Consider the following 9,572-nt stretch of genomic DNA (forward strand, 5'->3'; position numbering starts at 1 on the left):
AAAAAAAATTAAAGAAGAAGAAACTCTCTTTTCTTTTCTTTCTTTCTTCTTCTTCTTTTCTTTTTTTTTTTCTTTTTTTTTTCTTTAGAGATGGCACATCACCACATTGCCCAGGCTGTTGTCAAACTCCTGGCCTTAAACGATTCTCCCACTTGAGCCTCCCAAAGTGCTGGGACTACAAGCATAAGCCACCACACACGGCCTTTTCCTTTGTTTTTCTATTTCTCAATGGATTTTTCCAATGGACACGTATCACTTTGGTAGTTATATATGATACTAGTTGTAATCTCAGCCATTTTTCAACCCAGCAAATGTCTATTCTAGGTCAAATATGTCTCAAAAATTACTAAAAGAAAATCAGTTATGTCCTTTAACCTGGCTGAGGTCTGGCTTTGTTTTCTCTCGTGTAAAAATGGAGATGGCACAAAACAACTCCAAGCTGTTACTTGAAAGTAACACCTCAGGTGATGTCACCAGCCTGAGGGAGAGTGAGGTTAAGTTCTGAACCCACAGGCATTATATCTGCCTGGGGTTCACATGCCCTACACTGGACTGGCATAATTTGAGAGTCAGATCCGAAGATGTGGTATATCCGCCATCTTTAGCAACTTTCAAAAACTACCCTATGAGGTCAAGCTGGACCTACTTTTGGTTTTGTGATTGTTGTTTGTTTGTTGTTGAGGGTTTTCTTTGAGGGGCGGGGAGTGCATGCCACTGTGGAGAGCACTCATTTAGCTTTAATTAGAGTAATGCCAAAAGTGCCAGATTCCTGGGAAATCAGCCTACAAGGCTCCTGCGGGAAGGACCCTCCACTGCCAGAAGTCCTTAGGGCATCTAAGTGATCAGACACCGTCAGGGATTCTTTGCCCTGTAAAAACCTACTTGACCAGGGACACGTGCCAGGTAAATTTCTTTCACATTTACTTCAACCTTATTGCATACTCATTTTAGTATTAAAACGTTTAATAAAATGCTCCTATTCCTTCACACTTTTTTTCTATGAGATCTCAAATACCCCTTCTTGCTATTAAAAAAAAATCACTTATTATTCACCAACCCAATATTTTAAAAGTAAAAATAATAAGGCAAGGCCAGGAGCGGTGACTCGCAATTGTATTCCCAGCACTTTCAGAGGCAAAGGCCGAAGGATCGCTTTAACCCAGGAGTTTGAGACCAGCCTGGGCAACATGACCAGACTGCCTCTCTACAAAAAGTTTAAAAAATTAACCGGGTGTGGTGGTGCACTGAACTCCCAGCTACTGGGCTGGGGCATCAGGCTGAGGTAGGAGGTTTGCTTTGAGCCCGGGAGATCGAGGCTGCAGTGAGCTTTGATTGTGCCACTGCACTCCAGCTTGGGTGACAGAAGGAGACCCTGTCTCAAAAATAATAAGAAGAATAATTAATAATAATAGGCCAAACCAAATACCCATCACCTTCTGCTGTGCCTCCCTTTTCCCCAATAAATCCAGTGTCTTGCTTTCAAATTTTGTGGTTAAAAAAGATGATGAGTTTCTAAGACGTGGGGGCTAAAGCTTGTTTGGCTGTTTTAGGGTTTGTTGGAATTTTTTTTTTCGTCTATGTACTTGTGAATTATTTCACGTTTGCCATTACCGGTTCTCCATAGGGTGATGTTCATTAGCAGTGGTGATAGCTTAATTTTCACCATCTCTTATGCGGTTGAATAGTCACCTCTGAACCACTTTTTCCTCCAGTAAGTCCTCTTTCTTCGGACCTTCTGCAGCCAACCTGAAAGAATAACAAGGAGGTGGCTGGAAACTTGTTTTAAGGAACCGCCTGTCCTTCCCCCGCTGGAAACCTTGCACCTCGGACGCTCCTGCTCCTGCCCCCACCTGACCCCCGCCCTCGTTGACATCCAGGCGCGGTGATCTCTGCTGCCAGTAGAGGGCACACTTACTTTACTTTCGCAAACCTGAACGCGGGTGCAGCCCAGAGAGGGGGCGGAGGGGAAGACGCTTTGCAGCAAAATCCAGCATAGCGATTGGTTGCTCCCCGCGTTTGCGGCAAAGGCCTGGAGGCAGGAGTAATTTGCAATCCTTAAAGCTGAATTGTGCAGTGCATCGGATTTGGAAGCTGCTATATTCACTTAACACTTGAACGCTGAGCTGCAAGCTCAACGGGTAATAACCCATCTTGAACAGCGTACATGCTATACACGCACCCCTTTCCCCCGAATTGTTTTCTCTTTTGGAGGTGGTGGAGGGAGAGAAAAGTTTACTTAAAATGCCTTTGGGTGAGGGACCAAGGATGAGAAGAACGTTTTTTGTTTTTCATGCCGTGGAATAACACAAAATAAAAAATCCCGAGGGAATATATATTATATATTAAATATAGATCATTTCAGGGAGCAAACAAATCATGTGTGGGGCTGGGCAACTAGCTAAGTCGAAGCGTAAATAAAATGTGAATACACGTTTGCGGATTACATACAGTGCACTTTCACTAGTATTCAGAAAAAATTGTGAGTCAGTGAACTAGGAAATTAATGCCTGGAAGGCAGCCAAATTTTAATTAGCTCAAGACCCCCCCCCCCAAAAAAAAAAGGCACGGAAGTAATACTCCTCTCCTCTTCTTTGATCAGAATCGATGCATTTTTTGTGCATGACCGCATTTCCAATAATAAAAGGGGAAAGAGGACCTGGAAAGGAATTAAACGTCCTGTTTGTCCGGGAAGGAAAGAGTTAACGGTTTTTTTCACAAGGGTCTCTGCTGACTCCCCCGGCTCGGTCCACAAGCTCTCCACTTGCCCCTTTTAGGAAGTCCGGTCCCGCGGTTCGGGTACCCCCTGCCCCTCCCATATTCTCCCGTCTAGCACCTTTGATTTCTCCCAAACCCGGCAGCCCGAGACTGTTGCAAACCGGCGCCACAGGGCGCAAAGGGGATTTGTCTCTTCTGAAACCTGGCTGAGAAATTGGGAACTCCGTGTGAGAGGCGCGGGGGTGGGACGGTGGGCTACAGACTGGCAGAGAGCAGGCAACCTCCCTCCCGCCCTAGTCCAGCTCTGGAACAGGCAGACACATCTCAGGGCTAAACAGACGCCTACCGCACGGGGCCCCACGGAAGCCTGAGCAGGCGGGGCAGGAGGGGCGGTATCTGCTGCTTTGGCAGCAAATTGGGGGACTCAGTCTGGGTGGAAGGTATCCAATCCAGATAGCTGTGCATACATAATGCATAATACATGACTCCCCCCAACAAATGCAATGGGAGTTTATTCATAACGCGCTCTCCAAGTATACGTGGCAATGCGTTGCTGGGTTATTTTAATCATTCTAGGCATCGTTTTCCTCCTTATGCCTCTATCATTCCTCCCTATCTACACTAACATCCCACGCTCTGAACGCGCGCCCATTAATACCCTTCTTTCCTCTACTCTCCCTGGGACTCTTGATCAGAGCGAGGCCCTTTCCCCAGCCTTAGCGAGGCGCCCTGCAGCCTGGTACGCGCGTGGCGTGGCGGTGGGCGCGCAGTGCGTTCTCGGTGTGGAGGGCAGCTGTTCCGCCTGCGATGATTTATACTCACAGGACAAGGATGCGTTTTGTCAAACAGTACTGCTACGGAGGAGCAGCAGAGAAAGGGAGAGGGTTTGAGAGGGAGCAAAAGAAAATGGTAGGCGCGCGTAGTTAATTCATGCGGCTCTCTTACTCTGTTTACATCCTAGAGCTAGAGTGCTCGGCTGCCCGGCTGAGTCTCCTCCCCACCTTCCCCACCCTCCCCACCCTCCCCACCCTCCCCGTAAGCGCCCCTCCCGGGTTCCCAAAGCAGAGGGCGTGGGGGAAAAGAAAAAAGATCCTCTCTCGCTAATCTCCGCCCACCGGCCCTTTATAATGCGAGGGTCTGGACGGCTGAGGACCCCCGAGCTGTGCTGCTCGCGGCCGCCACCGCCGGGCCCTGGCCGTCCCTGGCTCCCCTCCTGCCTCGAGAAGGGCAGGGCTTCTCGGAGGCTTGGCGGGAAAAAGAACGGAGGGAGGGATCGCGCTGAGTATAAAAGCCGGTTTTCGGGGCTTTATCTAACTCGCTGTAGTAATTCCAGCGAGAGGCAGAGGGAGCGAGCGGGCGGCCGGCTAGGGTGGAAGAGCCGGGCGAGCAGAGCTGCGCTGCGGGCGTCCTGGGAAGGGAGATCCGGAGCGAATAGGTGGCTTCGCCTCCGGCCCAGCCCTCCCGCTGATCCCCCAGCCAGCGGTCCGCAACCCTTGCCGCATCCACGAAACTTTGCCCATAGCAGCGGGCGGGCACTTTGCACTGGAACTTACAACACCCGAGCAAGGACGCGACTCTCCCGACGCGGGGAGGCTATTCTGCCCATTTGGGGACACTTCCCCGCCGCTGCCAGGACCCGCTTCTCTGAAAGGCTCTCCTTGCAGCTGCTTAGACGCTGGATTTTTTTCGGATAGTGGAAAACCAGGTAAGCACCGAGGTCCATTTGCCTTTTAATTTATTTTTTTATCACTTTAATGCTGAGATGAGTCGAATGCCGAAATAGGGTGTCTTTTCTCCCATTCCTGCGCTATTGACACTTTTCTCAGAGTAGTTATGGTAACTGGGGCTGGGGTAGGGGGTAATCCAGAACTGGATCGGGGTAAAGTGACTTGTCAAGATGGGAGAGGAGAAGGCAGAGGGAAAACGGGAATGGTTTTTAAGACTAGCCTTTCGAGATTTCTGCCTTATGAATATATTCACGCTGACTCCCGGCCGGTCGGACATTCCTGCTTTATTGTGTTAATTGCTGTCTGGGTTTTGGGGGGCTGGGGGTTGCTTTGCGGTGGGCAGAAAGCCCCTTGCATCCTGAGCTCCTTGGAGTAGGGACCGCATATCGCCTGTGTGAGCCAGAGAGCTCCGCAGCCGCTGACTTGTCCCCGTCTCCGGGAGGGCATTTAAATTTCGGCTCACCGCATTTCTGACAGCCGGAGACAGACACTGCGGCGCGTCCCGCCCGCCTGTCCCCGCGGCGATTCCAACCCGCCCTGATCCTTTTAAGAAGTTGGCATTTGGCTTTTTAAAAAGCAATAATACAATTTAAAACCTGGGTCTCTAGAGGTGTTAGGACGTGGTGTTGGGTAGGCGCAGGCAGGGGAAAAGGAAGGCGAGGATGTGTCCGATTCTCCTGGAATCGTTGACTTGGAAAAACCAGGGCGAATCTCCGCACCCAGCCCTGACTCCCCTGCCGCGGCCGCCCTCGGGTGTCCTCGCGCCTGAGATGCGGAGGAACTGCGAGGAGCGGGGCTCTGGGCGGTTCCAGAACAGCTGCTACCCTTGGTGGGGTGGCTCCGGGGGAGGTATCGCAGCGGGGTCTCTGGCGCAGTTGCATCGCCGTATTGAGTGCAAAGGGAGGTGCCCCTATTATTATTTGACACCCCCCTTGTATTTGTGGAGGGGTGTTAAAGCCCGCGGCTGAGCTCGCCACTCCAGCCGGCGAGAGAAAAGAAGAAAAGCCGGCAAAAGAAGGAGTGTTGGGCGGGGGCGGTACTGGGGGTGGGGACGGGGGCGGTGGAGAGGGGAGGTTGGGAGGGGCTGCGGTGCCGGCGGGGGTAGGAGAGCGGCGAGGGCGCTAGTGGGAACAGCCGCAGCGGAGGGGCCCCGGCGCGGGAGCGGGGTTCACGCAGCCGCTAGCGCCCAGGCGCCTCTCGCCTTCTCCTTCAGGTGGCGCAAAACTTTGTGCCTTGGATTTTGGCAAATTGTATTCCTCACCGCCACCTCCCGCGGCTTCTTAAGGGCGCCAAGGCCGATTTCGATTCCTCTGCCGCTGCGGGGCCGACTCCCGGGCTTTGCGCTCCGGGCTCCCGGGGCGGGGGGGCGCTCGGCGGGCACCAAGCCGCTGGTTCACTAAGTGCGTCTCCGAGATAGTAGGAGACTGTCCAAAGGGGGTGAAAGGGTGCCCCCTCTATTCCCCCACCAAGACCACCCAGCCGCTTTAGGGGATAGCTCTGCAAGGGGAGAGGTTCGGGACTGTGGCGCGCACTGCGCGCTGCGCCAGGTTTCCGCACCAAGACTCCTTTAACTCAAGACTGCCTTCCGCTTTGTGTGCCCCCCTCCAGCAGCCTCCCGCGACGATGCCCCTCAACGTTAGCTTCACCAACAGGAACTATGACCTCGACTACGACTCGGTGCAGCCGTATTTCTACTGCGACGAGGAGGAGAACTTCTACCAGCAGCAGCAGCAGAGCGAGCTGCAGCCCCCGGCGCCCAGCGAGGATATCTGGAAGAAATTCGAGCTGCTGCCCACCCCGCCCCTGTCCCCTAGCCGCCGCTCCGGGCTCTGCTCGCCTTCCTACGTTGCGGTCACGCCCTTCTCCCCTCGGGGAGACAACGACGGCGGTGGCGGGAGCTTCTCCACGGCCGACCAGCTGGAGATGGTGACCGAGCTGCTGGGAGGAGACATGGTGAACCAGAGTTTCATCTGCGACCCGGACGACGAGACCTTCATCAAAAACATAATCATCCAGGACTGTATGTGGAGCGGCTTCTCGGCCGCCGCCAAGCTCGTCTCAGAGAAGCTGGCCTCCTACCAGGCTGCGCGCAAAGACAGCGGCAGCCTGAACCCCGCCCGCGGCCACAGCGTCTGCTCCACCTCCAGCTTATACCTGCAGGATCTGAGCGCTGCCGCCTCAGAGTGCATCGACCCCTCGGTGGTCTTCCCCTACCCTCTCAACGACAGCAGCTCGCCCAAGTCCTGCGCCTCGCAAGACTCCAGCGCCTTCTCTCCGTCCTCGGATTCTCTGCTCTCCTCGACGGAGTCCTCCCCGCAGGGCAGCCCCGAGCCCCTGGTGCTCCATGAGGAGACACCGCCCACCACCAGCAGCGACTCTGGTAAGCGAAGCCCGCTCAGGCCTGTCAAAAGTGGGCGGCTGGATATCTTTCCCATTTTCATCGGCAGCTTATTTAACGGGCCACTCTTATTAGGAAGGAGAGATAGCAGATCTGGAGAGATTTGGGAGCTCATCACCACTGAAACCTTGGGCTTTAGCGTTTCCTCCCATTCCTTCCCCTTAGACCGCCCTTGTTTCCAGCCCCCCTCCCCGTTTGTCTCCCACCCCTCAGGAATTTCATTTAGGTTTTTAAACCTTCTGGCTTATCTTACAACTCAATCCACTTCTTCTTACCTCCCATTAACATTTTAATTGCCCTGGGGCGGGGTGGCAGGGAGTGTATGAATGAGGATAAGAGAGGATTGATCTCTGAGAGAGTGAATGAATTGCTTCCCTCTTAACTTCCGAGAAGTGGTGGGATTTAATGAACTATCTACAAAAATGAGGGGCTGTGTTTAGAGGCTAGGCAGGGCCTGCCTGAGTGCGGGAGCCAGTGAACTGCCTCAAGAGTGGGTGGGCTGAGGAGCTGGGATCTTCTCAGCCTATTTTGAACACTGAAAAGCAAATCCTTGCCAAAGTTGGACTTTTTTTTTCTTTTTTTCCTTCCCCCGCCCTCTTGGACTTTTGGCAAAACTGCGATTTTTTTTTCTTTTTCATTTCCAGTAAAATAGGGAGTTGCTAAAGTCATACCAAGCAATTTGCAGCTATCATTTGCAACACCTGAAGTGTTCTTGGTAAAGTCCCTCAAAAATAGGAGGTGCTTGGGAATGTGCTTTGCTTTGGGTGTGTCCAAAGCCTCATTAAGTCTTAGGTAAGAATTGGCATCAATGTCCTATCCTGGGAAGTTGCACTTTTCTTGTCCATGCAATAACCCAGCTGTCCTTCCCTTTATGAGACTCTTACCTTCATGGTGAGAGGAGTAAGGGTGGCTGGCTAGATTGGTTCTTTTTTTTTTTTTTTTTTTTTTCCTTTTTTAAGATGGAGTCTCACTCTGTCACTAGGCTGGAGTGCAGTGGTGCAATCAACCTCCAACCCTCTGGTTCAAGAGATTCTCCTGCCTCAGCCTCCCAAGTAGCTGGGACTACAGGTGCACACCACCATGCCAGGCTAATTTTTGTAATTTTAGTAGAGATGGGGTTTCACCGTGTTGGCCAGGATGGTCTCTCCTGACCTCACGATCCACCCACCTCGGCCTCCCAAAGTGCTGGGATTACAGGTGTGAGCCAGGGCACCAGGCTTAGATGTAGGTCTTTGGGGAGATAATTTTGTCCAGAGACCTTTCTAACATATTAATGCCTTGTATTTGTACAGCATTAATCTGGTAATTGATTATTTTAATGTAACCTTGCTAACGGAGTGATTTCTATTTCCTTTCTTAAAGAGGAGGAACAAGAAGATGAGGAAGAAATCGATGTTGTTTCTGTGGAAAAGAGGCAGGCTCCTGGCAAAAGGTCAGAGTCTGGATCACCTTCTGTTGGAGGCCATAGCAAACCTCCTCACAGCCCACTGGTCCTCAAGAGGTGCCACGTCTCCACACATCAGCACAACTACGCAGCGCCTCCCTCCACTCGGAAGGACTATCCTGCTGCCAAGAGGGTCAAGTTGGACAGTGTCAGAGTCCTGAGACAGATCAGCAACAACCGAAAATGCACCAGCCCCAGGTCCTCGGACACCGAGGAGAATGACAAGAGGCGAACACACAACGTCTTGGAGCGCCAGAGGAGGAACGAGCTAAAACGGAGCTTTTTTGCCCTGCGTGACCAGATCCCGGAGTTGGAAAACAATGAAAAGGCCCCCAAGGTAGTTATCCTTAAAAAAGCCACAGCATACATCCTGTCCGTCCAAGCAGAGGAGCAAAAGCTCATTTCTGAAGAGGACTTGTTGCGGAAACGACGAGAACAGTTGAAACACAAACTTGAACAGCTACGGAACTCTTGTGCGTAAGGAAAAGTAAAGAAAACGATTCCTTCTAACAGAACTGTCCCGATCAATCACCTATGAACTTGTTTCAAATGCATGATCAAATGCAACCTCACAACCTTGGCTGAGTCTTGAGACTGAAAGATTTAGCCATAATGTAAACTGCCTCAGATTGGACTTTGGGCATAAAAGAACTTTTTTATGCTTACCATCTTTTTTTTTTCTTTAACAGATTTGTATTTAAGAATTGTTTTTAAAAAATTTTAAGATCTACACAATGTTTCTCTGTAAATATTGCCATTAAATGTAAATAACTTTAATAAAACGTTTATAGCAGTTACACAGAATTTCAATCCTAGTATATAGTACCTAGTATTATAGGTACTATAAACCCTAATTTTTTTTATTTAAGTACATTTTACTTTTTAAAGTTGATTTTTTTCTATTGTTTTTAGAAAAAATAAAATAACTGGCAAATATATCATTGAGCCAAATCTTAAGTTGTGAATGTTTTGTTTCGTTTCTTCCCCCTCCCAACCACCACCATCCCTGTTTGTTTTCATCAATTGCCCCTTCAGAGGGTGGTCTTAAGAAAGGCAAGAGTTTTCCTCTGTTGAAATGGGTCTGGGGGCCTTAAGGTCTTTAAGTTCTTGGAGGTTCTAAGATGCTTCCTGGAGACTATGATAACAGCCAGAGTTGACAGTTAGAAGGAATGGCAGAAGGCCGGTGAGAAGGTGAGAGGTAGGCAAAGGAGATACAAGAGGTCAAAGATAGCAGTTAAGTACACAAAGAGGCATAAGGACTGGGGAGTTGGGAGGAAGGTGAGGAAGA

General features: G+C 50.8%; 1 protein-coding gene across 2 annotated transcripts; it reads left to right on the top strand.

Moving 5' to 3' along the window:
* The first annotated feature begins 4,396 nt into the window (after positions 1–4,396).
* On the top strand, positions 4,397–9,241 carry MYC (MYC proto-oncogene, bHLH transcription factor). 2 transcript variants are annotated; one of them, XM_004047526.5, is made up of 3 exons: positions 4,397–4,420; positions 6,051–6,822; positions 8,203–9,241. In XM_004047526.5, exons 2-3 carry the CDS (start codon positions 6,066–6,068, stop codon positions 8,763–8,765), a joined length of 1,320 nt encoding a protein of 439 aa, XP_004047574.1. In that variant the 5' UTR covers positions 4,397–4,420; positions 6,051–6,065; the 3' UTR covers positions 8,766–9,241. The 2 variants fall into 2 exon arrangements, with proteins under 2 accessions (XP_004047574.1, XP_018888332.1); XM_019032787.4 differs by having other exon boundaries at positions 6,054–6,822.
* Positions 9,242–9,572: the final 331 nt, after the last annotated feature.

Source organism: Gorilla gorilla, chromosome 7 (genome assembly GCF_029281585.2).
Source record: "Gorilla gorilla gorilla isolate KB3781 chromosome 7, NHGRI_mGorGor1-v2.1_pri, whole genome shotgun sequence".
Classification (NCBI taxonomy): Eukaryota; Metazoa; Chordata; class Mammalia; order Primates; family Hominidae; genus Gorilla; species Gorilla gorilla.

Bases quoted from the DNA above. Each gene is read 5' to 3' on its own strand.
- MYC (XM_004047526.5), top strand. From the start codon at position 6,066: ATGCCCCTCAACGTTAGCTTCACCAACAGGAACTATGACCTCGACTAC. The intron at 6,823-8,202 runs GTAAGCGAAGCC...CCTTTCTTAAAG, and splicing joins CACCACCAGCAGCGACTCTG to AGGAGGAACAAGAAGATGAG.